Source organism: Leptodactylus fuscus, chromosome 5, assembly GCF_031893055.1.
Source record: "Leptodactylus fuscus isolate aLepFus1 chromosome 5, aLepFus1.hap2, whole genome shotgun sequence".
Lineage (NCBI taxonomy): Eukaryota > Metazoa > Chordata > Amphibia > Anura > Leptodactylidae > Leptodactylus > Leptodactylus fuscus.
In genome coordinates this window covers 52,928,542-52,948,947 of record NC_134269.1, presented here as the reverse complement: position 1 = coordinate 52,948,947, position 20,406 = coordinate 52,928,542, and the positions used below count along the sequence as shown (strand labels likewise).

The window sequence follows — 20,406 nt, the reverse complement described above, 5'->3', positions numbered from 1 at the left end:
GAGCGCAGCCTACAGGATATGTGAGGATTCCCTGTTCACACAAAGGCCGTTAAAGGAAATCTGTCAGATTTCTGGGATTTATCTGAATGAATCCCTTTTTCTACGTCTCGATCTGTGTCTCTATTGCTGAGATATTCGCTTTTTTCCCATTATGCTAATGAGCTGTTTGGTGCAGTGAGGATTCACCAAAGAGGTGTCTCGCTTCTATGACGGACAGGGCCATATAAATCATAGCAGGGGTATGGGAGGGATTGGGTGCTGGAAGTCATACCTCTTTAGTGCAATAATAGCGACGCCCTTATTGCACCAAACAGCTTATTAACATATCAGGAAGAAAGCTAATTTCTTAGCAGTGGAGATACCGATCAGGAAGATGGAGAAATGTTTTATTCATGTGAACCCTGGCTATCTGACAGTACTTGTAGTTCAGTAGGGACTGTTCTGGTGACAGACTCCCTTTAAGCTATGCCAGAAGGTACTACACAATCTAGTACCCGCTGTAAGGAACACGTTGTAGTTGTGGGACTCTGGGCTAAGCAAGATGGCACATCCTCTTTGTCTCTGTTGTCAAGAATCCCTGTATTAGACAAATGGAAGATAAAGACTGGGTGGCAAAATATTGCAGCATTGGTTGAACAGTACACTGAGATGTTTAATGGAGTCACAAACCATCCAAGCATGTAGGCATATCATAAAACACAATAGCAATCTATGCATATGTCCAACTTGAATTTCGCTCCTTACAACTTTTGCCATCCACTCTCCATCCACTTGTCTTCATTTTCTTTATTATGATGACATTTCTCAGCGATGAAGAGGACCAGCGACGTGCCCCACCGGAGACAAGTCCAATGCGTGCCCACCAGGAGGCGGGGCACTCGGGGGGGGGGGGGGGGGGTAGCTGAGGAGGAGGGGAACAGGGTTACTGCTTATGTTATGCCCCAAATCAGCCACCCCACCCACCCATACTCTCCCCCTCGACTCCAACTCCCCACCACCACCACCACTTTACTAGCTTTGGCAATGTATTGGACGTGCCAATAAAGCCTATTTGATTTGATTTGATTATTAAGCCATGGAGCACCTTCAGATATAGACGTGTATGATAATTGTGTCCAGGACTACCCAGTTATGTTGGCACGATAGAAATAACATAAATGTTGGCTTGGTACTTTGGATCATCTTCATTGCAGTTCTCAGTATAGGCCAGATTATGCTAGGTATTGCCAAAGGACTATTCAATAATCCAAAGCATTTGGTAATCTGGCATCTGTCTGGATAGGGAAGGAAGTTTCTGCTTGTCAAGGAGTCTGGTTCGCCCAACTCGGGGTAAAATCATGTAATCTAAAATGATCCTATCTACAAGTGTGGAATGAGCAAATGTATTAGCTTACCAGTGGGGATAAAACTGGAAAGGTACTGAGGGTAGAAGCTCGCCTTTGAAGATTTAACATCATTATAGGAACATTGTGAAATGAATGTAATATTTAGTTTCATTAGTGTCATTTACACAAGACTGATTCATGTTAGTAACCGCGGGCTTCTCTACCTCTTGGCCATCTTTGTCCTTGTAATCTCTTATAGTAGTTCTTGTCCTGTGATACTTCGTGTACTCTGTGACACCTCCATTATGTCAATATCATGTATTAAGGTTATGTCCTGGAGATCTGGTCTGTATATAGTGTGTCTATAGTTATAAAGATGCTAATATTGCTCACTGTATGATATCTATGCGACCTGTGAGACTTTACTCATAACCAGTAGACAGGATCACTGTAAATGTTAAAGAGGACCTTTCATCAGATTGGGCACAGGCAGTTCTATATACTGCTGAATTCAGCGCACTATTGGCTTTCCCGATCTGTGCCCTGGGTAAAGCGCTATCGGTACCGTAGCGCTTTACAGTCAGAAGGGCGTTTCTGACAGCCAGGAACGCCCTTCTGCCCAGCAGCGCCTATCGCGCTGTACAGTGTGAGCGGGGAGGAATGCCCAGTGGGGCTCCGGCCTAAGGGTAAGGCCCCACGTAGCGAGATGCAGCAAAAAAAAATCTGCAGCGGAAACACATTTTGTTTTTTTTCAGTGTTTTCCACAGAAAGTCCTCGAGTTTTCCAGCCAGCGTTGCTGTAGGTGTAATTTGAAATCGAAGCATTTCTGCAATGTGTGGATGGGATTAGCCAGAATCCCATCCACTTTGCAGGTAATGTACAATGCAGTGTTTTTTGGGAGGGTTTTGCCAAAACGGTGTGCTTTTGCAATGTGGGGCCCTGGCCTTTAACACTGCTAGGAGGGTTCCATTGGGTTGTATTTAGTATTTGTATATATGTGTGTGTGTGTGTGTGTGTGTGTCTGTGTGTGTGTGTGTGTATGTGCATCCTGCTAATATGAAAATTTGTGTGTTTGGATGTTTGTGGGTTTGTGTGTTTGGATGTTTGTTCCTCAATCACGGCCAAACGGTGGCACGCATTTAGCTGAGATTTGGCACATACCTAGGTGTTCTCCAGGAAGGAAGGATAGGGTACTTTTCATCTGGCTCCATCCCCCGAAAGCACGCCCGGTACCGGCCAAAGTCTGTCCCCCGGGTCCGGTGCAGGACCTAGGATGACGTCATGCACGCTCTGTCCCCTGTGCTGTGATAGGTGCGTGCCGGTGTAGGGGCGTCCCGATGGTCGAACTGCCCTCCATCATACGTTAGCAGGCTTCAGTGGGCGTGGCCACCGGAGAGTCTGCGAGGCGCAGAACATGGCGGCTGTTCGCAGCTCCGGCACGGCGTGGGCCTGCCCGGCTCAACTTTGCGGAACACCACAACTGCAGTGTCTAGAGACAGTCAGCACCCCTCACTGACTGTCTCCTACTTCGCAGCTCGGGACTGAGCCGGACGTGCAGCCGGGCACTACGGCACCCCTCAAGTGGCGTGGCAGCGGCAAATGAGTGAGTAGACCAGGGCATTCAGGGGGACAGGGCCGGCTGCCCAGCCAAGGGGCGCAGGAGCTGCGTTTAGGTGGCCATACGGTCAAGCAAGAGCCAAGTTCGGGGGAGAGCGGTTTTGGGGAGACGAGGAGGTGCATGGCAGCACAGAGAATAGTGGGGGGTCATGGGGGAGGAGTTTGCTGACTGCGTGTGGGAGGAGAAAGGCACGCAAGGCGGCGTTGCTAACTGGGATTGGGGGTCCAGGTCGGGGCCCTGAGCCAGGGAGGATAGGAGGGAAGTATTTGGGGGTCCAACATGAGAAAACAGGCACGCCCAACACAGGTTTATGTGGCCCAGGGAGATGACAGTGATACGGCAAGGCTGTGGGAGACAACGCGGGCTTGGCGTCCAGGTTGCACGTCAGGAAGCAGAGGAGATCGGGGACGTCGCAGCCGCAGGGCAATGAGGGGGGGGGCCGCACTGCTGCTGTGTCGCGCATAAGAGGGGAGGGTGCCACAGACGAAGTCGCGGGTACTGCTAGTGCATATATATATTTTATTTAATTTTTGTGTTTTTTTCATATTTCTTTGTAATTTTGAATAAAGGAAAAAGGAAAAAGAAGGAAACAAATAAAGTGATGAAAATAGAGCAAATGCAGTCAAGGAGCTAACGTAACAACCAAAACTTTATTTGTAGCAATGACATCATATTGCGGCCATTAAAAAGCAATAAGTCACACAGGAAGCTTTGTCATTTACTTACCATAAACACTATGGGAGACATTTACTAGAACTTAGTGCAAGGCTGAAGGTGAGCTCCTTACCTATAGCAGATTACTAAGAAATCTGGAATGTCATTTGCTGCCATAGAAATGACTTTGCTTTACCTTTACATCAGCTTCTGTAAATTTCCCCAATTCTTGAGAAATTACGTTGGGAAAACACATTTACTATTTTCCTTCCTTCTCTTCTAGCTCGGGAGGACGGCATTTCACCTGGCTGCTGAGCATGGAAAGCTGGAGGTGGTTGAATTCCTGATCGGTTCTGGCTGTCAGCATAGCCTAAAAGACAAGGTATGGATGCCACATAAACCCAGACACAATCTTATTACTGTTCATGTTGTTATTCTTGGAGTAAGAGGATATTATTTACTTTCATGTCTCATAATGCAGTAATCTGCAGATAAGCAGAATAGAGGGATTAGTCTGCATTGTGATATGTGAACACTATTGTATATTACAAGGAAGTCTGAAGACATTTATGCCGCCAGTAACTAGATCTGTTTACAAGGACATGCCCAGGAAGACAGTTTGCACTTTCAAGGAAATTACGTCTTTCCTCAGTGTCCTTCTCAGTGCACAGCTAGTGTCACAGCAATGCCAGCAGGTGGAGTAGAGAAGGAGTTGGGCAGTCTACAGGGTGGTGGGTACTGAGGAGCAGGCCCCACTAATAACCAATAAGCGAATCTGTCAGTTCTGAGGGAACAGCTCATTGGCTATCCACGGGGCTCCATATCCAATGGGCATGGTTATCTTGATGCTAGCATACATTCTTGTTTCTGAGAGTTCTGGCAGTCCGGGATTAGCAATGTGCTGGTTTTTAACTGTGAAACCTCCCCTGGTGGCCCCAGAACACTGTGATGCAAGTAAAGGCTGGCAATGTGATTCACAGCTAAAGCAGCAGCATATGGTAACATTTCCAGAGGAGAGCGAGTGCACTTGGGGCTGTTTGTAAGTAAATCAGGCCCGCCCCCTGTGCACTTGCAGGCTGATTTGCTTATCCATTATAAGTATGCTTCTACTCCTACTAAAGGCCCCTTCACAGCAATATTACTGATTTAGGAGACATTTTGGATTGTGTGAGCACGACTGCTATAGCAAAACAACCTCTTCTGGGGACTTTACACTAAACAAACTTTCCTCTACTAGCCCGATATATACTAAGTGAACTCAGGGAAAAATATGAAAATCTTTTTCCCAAGATGTAAATAGGAAAATAGTGCCTCTGTTTGCTGCCCTCTAAACATCATGCCTGACTTTTTCAACAAGCCTTTGTTGCATGATGTGGGATTTAGCCAATTCAATATCCCAGCTGTGGACAGCGCCGATTCGATGTCGTTGGATCTCTTCAGCACAACGTAGGGAAATTTGGCAGAGATGAGACTTCTAGACCAGGTTCTGGGGATAATATTACTCCCTAAGGATAGAGCACCTTCTTAGGCCTATGGATTCTTACAAAAAGCCTTTTTAGCTCCACCCATAGAGGGCAGCAAACAGAGGCGCTGTTTTCCTATTTACATCTTGGGAAACAGGTTTGCATATTTTTTCCATAATCCCCCCCCCCCCCAGTGGAGCTAAAAAGGCTTTTTGTAAGACTCCATACGCCTGAGAAGGTCATCTCTCCTAAGTGAACTCCAGGCTGAGGATCCAACAATACTCTACTCCAACTGAAAACAGCCTAGGACAAGTAGGAATGGAGGTGTCACCATCCATGCATTGCACATCCTGAACAAAGAGAAATAAATGTGCAGGTGCACGTGTGCCGTGACTGTAATGCTAAAGCAAACAATCCAAAAAGCAACAACACGTCTGTGAAAACATTGAATGGGAGGACTATTCTGAAAACCTATGAGGTCCACCTTATTGTGGCAAGTTGGCTTACACAATGTGATCACAATGTGCGCTAAAAACGTCATCGGCTACCATATTGCAAGTGTATTTAGTGACATCTGTTGTGTGACTTGTTGCGTTTCTATGTGCTGTACGAGTGCCTCAGGCTGGTGTCAGACAGTGGTAATGCATAATGTAGCATCTTTATCGTGCCCATGATACTTGGCTTAGCCTGTATTTCTACTGAAGGGATCTTAGATTGTGAGCTCTATTTGTGATGACAATATATGTAAAGCGTTGCAGAACATGTTGGTGACATACTAGTAAGTAAAGTTAAATAAAATTAATAAATGGACCACCATACAATACAATGGGATGTCCAGACATTCCAACTATAACATGAATGTGACCTTAGATATTAGACATCTTGCTACGTGATATCAGTTAGCATTCCTTAGTAAGTCATCCGCAGTAACATTTTCTTGTATTCCAGGAAGACAACACAGCTCTGCACTTGGCAGCAAAGAATGGCCATACTGACGTGTTACAGAAAATTGTTGAGATAGGAGTAGAGTACAATGAGAAAAACCAGGTGGGTGAAAAGTACAGTTTTATCAAGAAACCCCCTATATATCTCTACAAAGTTTGTGTGTGTGTGTATATGTATATATATTCACACAAGGCACATTAATTCCAAAAATTTCTGTGGCTGAAAATTGGGCCCATTCATCTGAAAGGAGTAGTTTCGGCAGTCTGGCATGGATTTCTGCACGCTCCATTTAGGTGAATGGGAGAACTGCAGAATTTTCTACAACTTTCTTGCCAGATGTCAGTGCTGTGTAAGTGAGTGAGCGTTTACATCTGCGTTGTTTAATCTGACGGAGCAGAGGAACGAATTAAACAATAAAAACACTCTGAGGGTCCATTCACATGGAGTAAAGTGGCGCTGATTCTGGCATGATAACTCACGCAAGAATCTGCGCTGAAAAAAAAGACTCCCATTAACTTTAATGGGTTCCATTTTCCACGCAGAACCCATTGAAATCAATGGGGAAAAAAAGACATTGATTTCAATAGGTTACGCGTGGAAAACAGAACTCATTGAAGTCAATGGGAGTCTTTTTTTCAGCGCTGATTCTTACGTGAGTTATCGTGCCAGAATCAGCGCCACTTTACTCCGTGTGAATGGACCTTAAGATAACAATTTGTGGGTATTTTATCATCTAGTTTGGTAATTTGATTTACTTTATTGATGTGCAGGAAGGACTGACTGCCTTACATCTCGCTACAGAAGGCGGACACTTCGACTGTGTCAGAATCCTGTTGGAAGCCGGATGTGACGTCAATGTGCAAACAGAGGTGAAGATCCCTTGTGTAATAAAATGCAGGCTGTAAATTCTATAGTATAGTCTTGTGTCAGATGAGTTTTCTCTCTATTTGGCACATTTGCAAGTTACACAATTTACCAGCATTCTCTACAATCGATATTGTATTGAAATCCAGTATTTTTTTTTCCTGATGAGAAGTTTCATACTCCATGCCACATAGGAGATAAAGGAAAGAACAGAATTATTTTTACCTAATTGTTTATTAAAATATTGATTTGTTTCCAAATTTTCAATACTTTAGATTTAGATGATGCCAAGGCCCCATGTTGGGCATACAAAGCGTTTTTTGGCTGCTGTGAAAATACTGCAAAAAAAAAAAAGTGATTTACAGTATCAGTAAAGTGAATGAGATTTCATCAATCTCCTCCACACAAAAGCTGCGTTTTCAAAAGCGCATGTTTTTATACAACGCTGCTGTGGAATCTATGAACGATACATTATAGTTGGGGGGTCTGATATAGATTTTGCATTAGAGCCCGTGAGCTTCATGTTACCCCTCTGCCCTGCCACGCCAGCTAGACTTCTATAGACATTTTACAAGAGCCTGTACATAGCGAATGACTATGTGAATATTGTGTGCATTTCAAGTGGAAGAATACCACGGGAGGTTAAACCATTATGCACTCCAGTTATATAAATATTTTAGTGAAACTGCACATTTTCAATTATAACAGAATTGGATAATTGCTATATAAATGATGATGAAATAATTGGTTACACTGTGCAGTGCTAGAGCCGGGGATCAAAACTAAATAACTGTGTGCTACTGCCACCTAGTGGGTAAAAAGAGGACAAACTTTACCTGCATAGCCATATATACTACGATTCTTTCTCTTCTGGACACATTTCATGACCATATTTATTATGAAGTTTAAGTTACCGATTTTGTGTTGTGTAAATCTGTATAAGTACCGTAACTGATGATGGAATTGCTATATTTGATAGCAAATGATTCCAAACTTGTCAGCATTTGTCATATAGACAGAATTCATGGCTGTTATTTGACATGCATCTTATTTCAGGAGTATGGGTTTCTTATACAGTCACCCACCCTATATTCTTATATTAATCTTTCTTTATTGGTTCACAGAAGGGAATGAATGCTCTACATTATGCTGCTTTCCATGGGCTTGAAGACATTGCCGGGATACTTATTGATGCAGGGATCAACATCAATGCAGTGAACAATGTAAGTACAAGTGACGTTGTTTTTTTTTTTTTTATTACTATAGATGTCAACAACCTAATTGTACAATTATATATATCTCTGCGCACAGCACTGGGACATATAATAGAAATCCTAACGATAAGGCATTCTCATTCAGATGGGACCCTACACTAAATAGACATGCCTCTCTTGGACCCAGAAGAGGTCTACAATGTGAATACCGGCCAAGTAGGACCCAGAGCAGACTCCATTATAAAGTGTCCTAAGGCAGATGGGAGAGGGTAAACTATATATGCCCTATTCCAATTAAATAAACCAAGGAGTTGTCTTAACCTGACGTATATGGGCAGATGGGTTTCTTTGTTATTGTGAAGTAATATGTCCAGTCTGCTAACCAATAGAAACTTTTCTTCTTCTAGCAAAAGTCCACGGCCCTGCATATATCTGTCCTGCAGAACTTTCCCTCCATGGTGAAGCTTTTTATTGACCGCGAGTGTGATCTGGACATTGTAGATTACGTAAGAAATTAACAAGTTACTTATTTTGTCAGTGGGTAGAACTTCCAGGAGGAAACACAACTTAACATATTATTTGCAAAAGTCTACTGATCCTGCCATCCTAATGCCAATGTCTAGGAAATGTTCCATATGTATTCCTGTTTTTCCAGAGGCTGCAGACACCTCTCCATATAGCGGCAGAACATGGGCGGCAGGACATGGCAGAAATGATCCTCATTGCAGGAGTGAATCTTAAGTTACAAGACAAGGTGGAGCTGAGATCTTTAGTATTACATGTAGCTGGAACTGTATATAAAACTGTGGCCCTATAACAACTGTGCTTTGCTCTCCAGCAAGGAAAGACATCTCTTGATGTGGCCGCTCGAGGGAATCACATCAACTTGGCAGACATGATTATCAAGGCAGATCGATTTTACAAATGGGAGAAGGTATGAATGAGATATGTGTCATGTTTATAGCGGGATCTCTGTGGAAGCAGTTTCTTTGTAGATTGGATTCATGACTTCTCTCTAATAACAGGACAATCTGAACAGTGATTCAGACTCCTGGGTGGCCAGACACTTGACCTTCAGACAAGACCATCGCCTGGAGACACAGCATATCCGCTCAGTTATCTGGAGGCTTGCAACAAAATACCTAAAACCCAATGAGTGGAAGAAGTTGGCACAGTACTGGAAATTCACAGATGCACATATCCGGGCTATAGAGCAGCAGTGGACAGGTATAGCGCCTCCACCTGATGCAGCCTGGTGTAGCACAGAAAATACCAAAGCAAACACTTAGTATTTAAAGCATGTTAAAATTGTAAATGCAAATTAAACTTAAAGTAGTATTACTGCGTCAGCAAATATAGGCTATTTTTTTAATATTTATATAACTCCTGTTTCGAATAGCACGCACCCATAGGAATGAATGGAAGCTGCCATTCATTCCTATGGATTTACCGCAGCCTGCCACTCTTCTGCTTTGTCCCTGTTTTACCATATACTCAACTCTGCTACATCTCAGATGTAGCAGACCTGAGTATACAGTAAGTCAGAAGAGTAGATAGTATCTATCTACTCGCGAACATCCCTCAACTTACCTGCACAGAAGTGCTGCCGCTGGCCGTTCTTCTCGCTCCTCTTCTGTTAGAGATGCTGGGAGAAGGCGGGACTTGTGGCTTAGGAGAGTGTGGGGGTGTGCTGGGAGGGGAGACGTGAGTGATGCACTCACATCTCTCCGCCCACACTTTCCTAAGCCACAACAAGCCCCGCCTACTCCCATCATCTCTAACACTAGCCTAGGGAGGTGGAGGCGTGCACGGCGCTCTGAAGGCATGTCAATGAGAGAGAACCGGACCGACAAGAACGGGGAGCAGCAGCAGATCTGTGCAGGTAAGTAGACACCAGGGAGGCTAAGTAGCCGGGAGATTTTTTTTTTTAATCACTACACAGCGTGGAGTCCAAAAATTTAAACAATTTTTGGACTACATGCCGTGTAGTGAATAGGATCGTTTTTAAAATCCGATCTTCGATTATTAAAAAAAAAAATCCCATTGACTTGCATTGGAATCGGAATTGGGATCGGGTTCAAATGGAAAATGATCGGAAATCGGATTTTAAAAACGATACTGAAATTTCAAGATTGGCTCAACCCTAGTAATGATGGATATATGTCATCCTGTGATACCGATAGCAGCTAACATAACCTTTCTGTCCTAGGGAGCAAAAGCTACAGGGACCATGGACACAGGATGCTGCTGATCTGGTTGCATGGAATAGTCATGGCTGGAGAAAACCCAGTGAAAGGATTGTATGAAGGACTTGTTGGTATAGGCAGGAGAGATCTAGCAGGTAATGTTACTTTAGAGTCTTCCTGTCTTCTCCATATGGACCCCAGGCACTTGTTACAGATATTTATATAAGTAAACAGTCAGCCCATAGATTTCACTGTAATAATTCAGTTCACCTGTGCATGAAGTGCAAGGGTATACAATACATTCAATTCAAGTGCAATGTTGAAGATTACAGATCATTCCTGGGGATATATTTTAAACAAATCTTTCCTATGTCCAGCTTTATATGATTCTATCAGTTTTATTAGATTTATTAACTTGCATATTCTTCCACAGAAAGTATCAGAAAAAAGGCAAATGCGGATGATTCTTCTCCAAAGACGTGTGCAGCCATGTAGCCATTGTATGGGAATGACTCCACTACCAACATTACAGGCCTTCCAGTAGAGTCTGCACTTTGGTCTACAGCACTATTACATCAAGGGCTGAGTCTACATCCAAATACAATTCCTGCTGTGCCATTCAGAAATCCGACCTCAGAATACCGGGTGCACTACAAGTAGCGAGCGCCTGCGCGGTATAGGGCGCTATTCTAAAGTGTGACAACGCTGCAGGTCAATTTCATATAAATATGCAGAGTTTGTGAACTCTTTAGCACATCAGTGGTGCAATACGGGGGCTTAAAAGCGGACGCCCTCGCCAAGCTCGGATTTTGTAATTACATTTTCTATGCGTTGGGTGAATGAAGTTTTTTCTACTTAAAGCACATCTGTGTGAACGGGACCAGTAGGCGACTGATTTTCTAGTGCAGAGTGTTTTCTATATGCTCGAGCTGCAAGTGTAAAGTGACGGCAGATGACTGCATCCTATCTGTGCCACGATATTTGTCTACATTTCTGATATATTTAAGGCTCTTTGTACCGAGTGTTCTTTTTAACCTTTTATTAGAGAAACAAAATCATTTTATATAAGGCATTAAAGCATTTTTGCAAGGTCATAGGATCTTAAGGAAACTAACCAAAAACCTTTCAGACGGGCCCCTTTAAGTTACAGCAGGTAGATAATTAAATAAGCGTATCTATTAATGGCTTTATTATGGAGAATGGGGTGTGTTACATTTAAGGTAAAGTTACTCTTAAACATGCAGAATTGTTGACAGTGCTAGGTAGGAGCCCTGGAGAGCTGTTGTTATGTATCTTTGGGTATATAAGTAGCAGCAGGACTGTAGGTTCTGCAAGTGCTCTGAGGGTGGTCCTTCATCCAGAAGTGCTCTCTGTATTGAGTTCCTCCAAACTTCCTCCACTTAGTATCCAACCGGAGCCTGCTACAACTTTAATGCAGGGAGGAGGGTTTGAAGGACCTCCCTCCTTTGCACTTGCAAGGCCTGCGGCCTTGGGGTAAAGGTTCCCTTTAAGGTGACAACACAGAATTGAACTTCTTAATATATTATTCTTTATAGGTTCTGGAGTGTTTTATTCTGGTTCAGAGCTTCAGATCTCCTGCAAATGTATAAAGGGATCATAAGTGATTAAATATGTATTAGCATGCACTTATTTCCTCAGCTCCCTCTAGTGGTGGCTGCAGGTAGTCTGAATGTTATATTTTAAAGGAACAGTAAATCTAGAAATAAAAAATAAGGGTAAACACAGGTTGAGTTCTTGCTGATCTGCTTTAGACCAGGTATGGAGCTTGAGGATGTTTTTGTATTACTGTAGACTGGACACAGCAGGGAGGCTCCTGCTTCACCTGTTTGCCTTGCAGCCAGAGACAGGAGAGTAAGGGGCAGGAGGGGAGCATGGCTGCATTTTCTATGTCTGATGTTCCTTTAAATCTACACCTTTGCAGGGGATTTAGAGCAGTCTATAAATAAAATACAGCCACATCCACTATAAAGATAAGACACAAGATGAACCAATAATAGTTCTCAGAGTGGACATTTACTGTAAGTACTGCATGTTACTTTTAGTCCAGTTTCAGAGATTTGCAATACATCCTGTAATGTCCATAAAATGGCCACGAGTCCTGGACTTCCTGCAGTTCTGCTGAAACTATGGGTGCTAAGTCCAGTAGATCCAGGGCGTTTGGGTCTTGTGGCAGTAATACTGAGTCAGATGTTCATGACCTATCCTCATCAGAATGAAAGGGCCCTTCACTGTCTACACAAGTGCACAACCATTTATACGGTTGTACGGTATTGTGTCTTGATGGACAAGGGCCTTTCATTCTTTGGATCAGGATAGGGACATCAATAGTTAATCCTCTTAAAACAGCTTTAGGCTAAGGCTGCAGGTAGCAGGTCGCAGCAAAAAAAAAAAAAAAAACGCTGTGAGAAAAACCGTGATGATAATGTATTGTGGTTTTTCCCTCAGCACTTTTCACAGAAAGTTTAAGGGAACCTTTGCGGACTTTCTGCATCTATTATACCTATAGGGAAACCACTGCCGTTTCTATAGGTTTAAGTGACATACTGCGATTTCCAAACCCACAATGGTTTTCAAAATCAGTGTGTTCGCTTGCGTGTATTTTTCTGCAATGTATGGATGGGGCTCCAATTTGCATTCACGCCATGTGGGACCCCAGCCTTAGGGGGCATTCACACGATGTAACGCGGCACTGATTCTTGCACATTAACTTGCATAAGGATCAGCGCTGCAAAACAGAATCCCATTGACTTCAATGGGTTCCGTTTAACGCGCGTAACACATTGAAATCAATGGGATTCTGTTTTGCAGCGCTGATCCTTACGCAAGTTATCGTGCATGAATCAGTGCTGCGTTACATCGTGTGAATGCCCCATTAAAATGTGATGGTATTATGAAATTAGCCTAAAGGTGGCCATAAACCTTTAATAGCTGTTGGACAGCTATTCCTTCTGGCCCCTCATGTACATGCATGCTGGGCTTTTGTACAAGTTCTAAACAGGGCCAGGGGAATTGGCTGGAATTCTCTTCTCTGAGAATACCTACATTTATGTAAAATCGGACCATATTTAGCCTAACAATAGTGTATGTGGTAAGAAATGATACACAGGGAAGCGAGAAGAAAATGAAGAGAGTCGAAAGTATTATATTACAAATACGCAAGAAAAAATGACTTTATTCTTATATAGCAGTTATTTATGAACATATTTACAGGATTGATATTCTGCCCTCTTATTAACCATGTTGTCATATGTACTCCAGCATTACGTGCAGAATATTACTCGCTATCCTATGTACCTGGAACTTTTTGAGCAGTTGTGTCGCTGCCTTTTTCTGAATATACAACATATTTACTCCAAAGTTTACAGAAATTATATTTATTTTGTAAAATAAAATAAAAAAAATCTCATTTCTAGTGTATTTGTAACTGCAAACAAAAGGAGTACAAACTGCCTTGAATAATACTTAGCCTTAGTTGCCAGATGTTACTAAATCACATGGTGCTTTGACGGAGCCTCCTGACTCTGTGCTGACGCTATGCAAATACTTCATAAGCAGAGCTCAGTGGATCCTGGCAGATGTTTTACTCCAGAACATGCATTCTCTGTATATACTTTCTGTCATCAGCTTTACAAAGATTACATACAACTAATGTGACATGACATGAAATTCACACTAGAAATAGCCGTGCATTTTGTATATACTGTAGATTCCTGTAGTAAGGTTATACATTGCATTGCTTCATTCAGCTTTTGTGGTCATTTTTTAATGTAACCCTGCCATAAACACTCAGTAGTGCAGCCACTCTGTGATCCTGTGACTATATACCATGCAAAGCTAAGTGACTTAAGTGCATTTTCAGTTTTGCAGGTATCTGCCCCGGTTCCAGAGATGTCACTGTACTGTCATTGGTGGGTGGTGAGAAACAACCCCCTGACAGTGCACTTCTGTAGTTCTGTATGGTGGAGGGGATTGTTCCTCACTGACCACCAATGATTCTAGGCTGTGAGACCGGCGCCTCTGATATTGGTAGCCAAAACGAATGGCATGGATATCTCTATAATCGGGGCAGATTTCTGCAAAGCTGAAAGTGCACGGTATATAACCTACCCTATCTTAGAAGACATGAAAGGTCCCCAGTGCACTCCTGCTTCTGGTGAATTGAGGCTGTAATTACATCACTTGGCCACTAGGACACAGATGGCATGCAATGTAAACAGTGAAGAGGTCATGGTGGTCCTATGAGCGCTGTAGTCCTTTCAAACAACTGATCAACGTGGTTCTGGGTGTTGGGCCCGCCACTGATCTCTTACTGATAACCCATGATAACAAATATGTGTTGGACTATCCCTTTAATTTCCCTTTGATTATTTTTCTGGATTCACACACTAGTGCAGTATGGATGGCAGAGTCTTAGGCTTTCTGTTTTTCCTATACCATATAGGGGAGGATACATGAATATCACAGTATCTTATAGAGCGTGTCACTTGTTAGAGGTTGTACAAAATCAGTCACATATACTGAATAACTTTTCCTAGCTTAAAAATTCAGTTTTAGACATTTGAAGCTAAATTTTTCTGATTGACCAAATTTTATAGCAGAATTTGTAAATTCTACACCTGCCAGGTGGTATTCCGTCTTCCATGCACTTCAATGGGAGTTATCTGGCGGAATCTGCCTTAAGATTGAGCGTGACATTTATTATTTCCATGAGCTATCAAAATCAGCTACAGGAAGAATTCAGCTTCTGACTCCAATTGAAGTCAGTTCAGGCTTTTTCAGATGGAATTTGGAATCTGCCTCAAATTCAGCACCAAATTCTGTATTATATTACAGTATATGTTGTATGATATACATACAGCCATGTGCTAGATGCCCTAGGCTGTGCTCATCTATGCAGTGTGCCATAAGAACTTTGCGCCGGATTTGTTATATGACAGATTCCAAAGGCGCCTTTCTAAAAATACACTTAATCCATGAATGAACTATAGGTGCTCCATATAGGATTGATAAATGATTACCCAATGGAGTGTAATATAGACTTACCCTGCGGGGTTATTTCTGCCTGGGTACAATTTTAACTAAAAGGAAGGTGCATTGTAAGATGTCACCCTGCTAGAAACTGTCAGGTGATGTCTCTGCCCTATCTGAGAAGCTTTGTAACATAGAACTAGATGTGATTTGGATCACTGAGTAAGACTGTGTTCACAATGTGGTCAGCTGTCAGAACAGTGGACAGTAAAGTAAGTAAAGCAAATAGAAGATTTTGTATTTAGCCTAAAAAGAGGATTAAATTTTGACAGGACTCCTAGAAGAGACAACAAGAGTACTGCTAATCCCCCACAGGCACTGTGATTGAGAGTCCTCTGTATACCAACCGATACAAGGCGCGCTGTCGGTCGCTGTGTTTTTACTTAATAATCCAGCTCTAATAAATATATCACAGAGCTGAGTTTCTTTCCCGATGTCATATACACTTACACATCACCAAACTCTCCTTCTCTTCCTCTAGTATATTCTGCTATCAGATAACACAGCAAAAATCACCTGGCAGGTTCGCAAGTATGTAACATGAATACTTGGTGTCTAAATAATCTTCACGACTGTTTTCTTTTTATATGCTACAACACTAATTTGAAAGAAATAAAAAGGTATTTTTATATATGTTGTGATATAACCTGTTAATGCCCCAGTATACAAACTCTCCAATTTATAGCACAATGTTCCTATCAGCTCCAAGAAGAAACAGTATATACTAATGAAATAGACGATGACCATGGTGCTGCTAGAGGAAAAACTAACGCCAAGTACATTGCACATGACCATGTTCCTGCCAGTGCATTGGCCATGCTTTTGCAGCCTTTCATTCAATGAATAGGAGCTGCGGAATCACGGCCGCAAAATAGGACAGGAATAGGACTAGTTCTATATTTTGCTGCCCAGACTGTCAGCCCGCATACGGGCCCATAGAAATGAATGGGACAATTTGCTATTTGGGAAAAACCCGGATAGCGCAATGACTTTTCATACAGTCATCTGCAAGGGGCTTTTGGCTTCATTCAGATTACATTTTTATGTTTAGCAGATCTGTTTAACAGATCCAGAAAATCGGACGCAAACTATTGGCCATACTACTAGATCATCTGTTTGTGTCCATTTTTTGCATCTGTTAGATATAAAAAAACAAATAAAAAAAAAATAAATCATGATCTAAATGGAGCCTTAGACTGTTCTGTCCCTGGTGCGGCCCCACTGCAGGGGCCATATAACATTACATAACCACTCGTGCTGCTGTCATAGAATAGGGGGCACTAACCAGCACCGGGGCCCTCTCCAGTGTATGCACACCTTTTTGTATGCAAGAGATTACTCCTTTATTACATGACGGGTATCTGTACATCATTGGAGGGATGATGGTTAATCATTGTGACGCTAAATTGCCAAGACATAAAGGAACTTTCTATCTGTACAGTGTCATTCTGTTAAATAAACCATACCTTGGAAACCACTTGTGTCTTATGTCCTATAAAGTGCAGTCCGTTATGTATTGTCTGAATTCTGCTTCAGCCATTTTTTATGTTTACTGGTTGTGAAAGCCAATGGTTCCAAGAAATCACTGGAGATGTAGCCAGGTGATAGGACTTAGTCATGGTAAGTTGTAGTTATTTGTGTGTATATATATATAGACATATATTACATATCAGTACGTGAGAATAGTAGGTCAGTGACTACATTCTACATTCCACCTTCTAATATTCAGACTGCTACAAAGGTAAACCGAAATAAACTTAAAAGGGAATGGTTACCGCTGATAAGTCTACCTCTACCATGATCCTTATTCTAATATCCAGTGGTATTTACGGATTTCATTAGGCTGAAGCGGACATTATTTGAGAAGCGAGTCACTGACAGGTAATTAACTCAATCATTTTGAAAGATCACTGTAGGAGCAAATCTAAAACATAAGTTATATTAAAAGTTATTAAAAAACTGGCCTATAAAATTGTAGCACATAGTGCAAAATGACTTCAACAATCTAGGCAACAATTAGTAACTTTTTTTTAACTTTTGTATCGCCTTTCCATATAGTCATTTGCAACATAATATCCCTGTGCAGCTAACACTATTTATGTTGAAAGCCACACAACAACAATAACCCCTTGGTGTCTGGGTTATAATCATGCAGGGGAGATATTTAGTCAGGTAGCAAATGTTTCTCCCTATGCAGCTAACAAAAGATCTATTGCGAGCCACACATATATTATAACCCAGACATCAAGGGCTTAATATACAGTCCTATGAAAAAGTTTGGGCACCCCTATTAATCTTAATCATTTTTAGTTCTAAATATTTTGGTGTTTGCAGCAGTCATTTCAGTTTAATATATCTAATAACTGATGGACACAGTAATATTTCAGGATTGAAATGAGGTTTATTGTACTAACAGAAAATGTGCAATATGCATTAAACCAAAATTTGACCAGTGCAAAAGTATGGGCACCTCAACAGAAAAGTGACATTAATATTTAGTACATCCTCCTTTTGCAGAGATAACAGCCTCTAGTCGCTTCCTGTAGCTTTTAATCAGTTCCTGGATCCTGGATGAAGGTATTTTGGACCATTCCTCTTTACAAAACAATTCAAGTTCAGTTAAGTTTGATGGTCACCGAGCATGGACAACCCGCTCTCAAATGATCTGAAAACAAAGATTGTTCAACATAGTTGTTCAGGGGAAGGATACAAAAAGTTGTCTCAGAGATTTAACCTGTCAGTTTCCACTGTGAGGAACATAGTAAGGAAATGGAAGACCACAGGGACAGTTCTTGTTAAGCCCAGAAGTGGCAGGCCAAGAAAAATATCAGAAAGGCAGAGAAGAAGAATGGTGAGAACAGTCAAGGTCAATCCACAGACCACCTCCGAAGAGCTGCAGCATCATCTTGCTGCAGATGGTGTCACTGTGAATCGGTCAACAATACAGCGCACTTTGCACAAGGAAAAGCTGTACGGGAGAGTGATGAGAAAGAAGCCGTTTTGCAAGCACACCACAAACAAAAGCACATTTGGACAAGCCAGCATCATTTTGGAAGAAGGTCCTGTGGACTGATGAAACAAAGATTGAGTTGTTTGGTCATACAAAAAGGCGTTATGCATGGTGTCCAAAAAAAACAGCATTCCAAGAAAAACACATGCTACCCACTGTAAAATTTGGTGGAGGTTCCATCATGCTTTGGGGCTTTATGGCCAATGCCGGCACCGGGAATCTTGTTAAAGTTGAGGGTCGCATGGATTCCACTCAGTATCAGCAGATTCCTGAGAATAATGTTCAAGAATCAGTGACGAAGTTGAAGTTACGCCGGGGATGGATATTTCAGCAATACAATGTCCAAACACTGCTCCAAATCGACTCAGGCATTCATGCAGAGGAACAATTACAATGTTCTGGAATGGCCATCCCAGTCCCCAGACCTGAATATCATTGAACATCTGTGGGATGATTTGATGCTCGGCGACCATCAAACTTAACTGAACTTGAATTGTTTTGTAAAGAGGAATGGTCCAAAATACCTTCATCCAGGATCCAGGAACTGATTAAAAGCTACAGGAAGCGACTAGAGGCTGTTATCTTTGCAAAAGGAGGATCTACTAAATATTAATGTCACTTTTCTGTTGAGGTGCCTATACTTTTGCACCAGTCAAATTTTGGTTTAATGCATATTGCACATTTTCTGTTAGTACAATAAACCTCATTTCAATCCAGAAATATTACTGTGTCCATCAGTTATTAGATATATCAAACTGAAATGGCTGCTGCAAACACCAAAATATTTAGAACTAAAAATGATTAAGATTAATAGGGGTGCCCAAACTTTTTCATAGGACTGTATGTGTGGCTCGCAACAGATCTTTTGTTAGCTGCATAGGGAGAAACATTTGCTACCTGACTAAATATCTCCCCTGCATGATTATAACCCAGACACCAAGGGGTTATTGTTGTTGTGTGGCTTTCAACATAAATAGTGTTAGCTGCACAGGGATATTATGTTGCAAATGACTATATGGAAAGGCGATACAAAAGTTACTAATTGTTGCCTAGATTGTTGAAGTCATTTTGCACTGTGTGCTACAATTTTATAGGCCAGTTTTTTAATAAGTTATATTAAAAGTTATGTTTTAGATTATTTGAGAAGCGCATCAGAATCGCACACATTGTGCTCGGCAACATTTGGCCCCCAAATAATCATCAAAAGATTGCAGACCCCCTTTATTTGAAGGGCCCCTGTGAAGTAGGTGCAATAGGCGATGTTATGTGATGACTAGAGGTAAGATTCTGATCCCTTTCCGATCACCTCTCACATGGCATACTACACTTTTTTTCCCCACGGTCATTTCCTAGATATTATTGGTGATGGATCAGCATTGTCATAAATCGTCCCCTGGCTCCAGATCTTGTTTGTTCGTGTCAATCACTACCATTAATACACAGTAAAATGTTCCATTCAGTATATTGGCCTGTGTAATTACTTTCACTGTAATCCTTTACATAACAGACAGCAACATCTGGCTCGCTGTTGATTCTTACAGTTGCTACAATATTGGCTTGTGCAGCCATTATAAGCAGCAGATACTAACCAGTCTCTATGGCGGTATTCCAGAAATGGTCGTAAGGACAAACTTGATTTTGTATGTACCATCTGTATTAAATTACCATCAACTGCTTATTAGATAAAAGGCAATTAAGGCAGGATTCACATCTGCATCAGGATTTCTGTTATGTCATAGAAACCGAAAAACAGAAAGCAAGCTGGGGAAAGATTCTTAAAAGGAGGGGCGCACACTATCAGAACAGATTTGACACCAGTTATATGCTTGTTTAGGTCGGTTACAGACATATTGAACAGATCATTCTCATGTCAGCCCCCATAGCACAGGTAATTCACATAAGGGCTCGTTCACATCTGCGGCCCGGTCTCCGTACTTAGGTTTCCGTTTCCTGCCTAAAACAGAGGCAGGATACGGAAACCTGCAGGAGACTTTCTCACCCATTCATTTGAATGGGTGAGAAAGCTGTCCGGCCGTGCGCGGCAGTGAGCGTTTTGCGCTCTCCGCCGCGAAACCGGG

The 20,406-nt window shown here is 42.0% G+C and overlaps 1 protein-coding gene across 2 annotated transcripts in view; it reads left to right on the top strand.

Annotated features, from left to right (window-relative positions):
* The window catches only part of ANKDD1A (ankyrin repeat and death domain containing 1A), a 41,187-nt gene extending 29,190 nt beyond the window's left edge, over positions 1-11,997 (top strand). For both annotated transcript variants that reach the window (XM_075276173.1, XM_075276174.1), the window contains 10 exons: positions 3,881-3,979; positions 6,009-6,107; positions 6,776-6,874; positions 7,994-8,092; positions 8,491-8,589; positions 8,739-8,837; positions 8,922-9,017; positions 9,109-9,310; positions 10,293-10,424; positions 10,703-11,997. In XM_075276173.1, the coding sequence (XP_075132274.1) occupies positions 3,881-3,979; positions 6,009-6,107; positions 6,776-6,874; positions 7,994-8,092; positions 8,491-8,589; positions 8,739-8,837; positions 8,922-9,017; positions 9,109-9,310; positions 10,293-10,424; positions 10,703-10,764 (1,086 nt within the window). In that variant the 3' untranslated portion in view covers positions 10,765-11,997. The remainder of the gene's footprint in view (positions 1-3,880; positions 3,980-6,008; positions 6,108-6,775; positions 6,875-7,993; positions 8,093-8,490; positions 8,590-8,738; positions 8,838-8,921; positions 9,018-9,108; positions 9,311-10,292; positions 10,425-10,702) is intronic.
* The last annotated feature ends 8,409 nt before the right edge of the window (positions 11,998-20,406 follow it).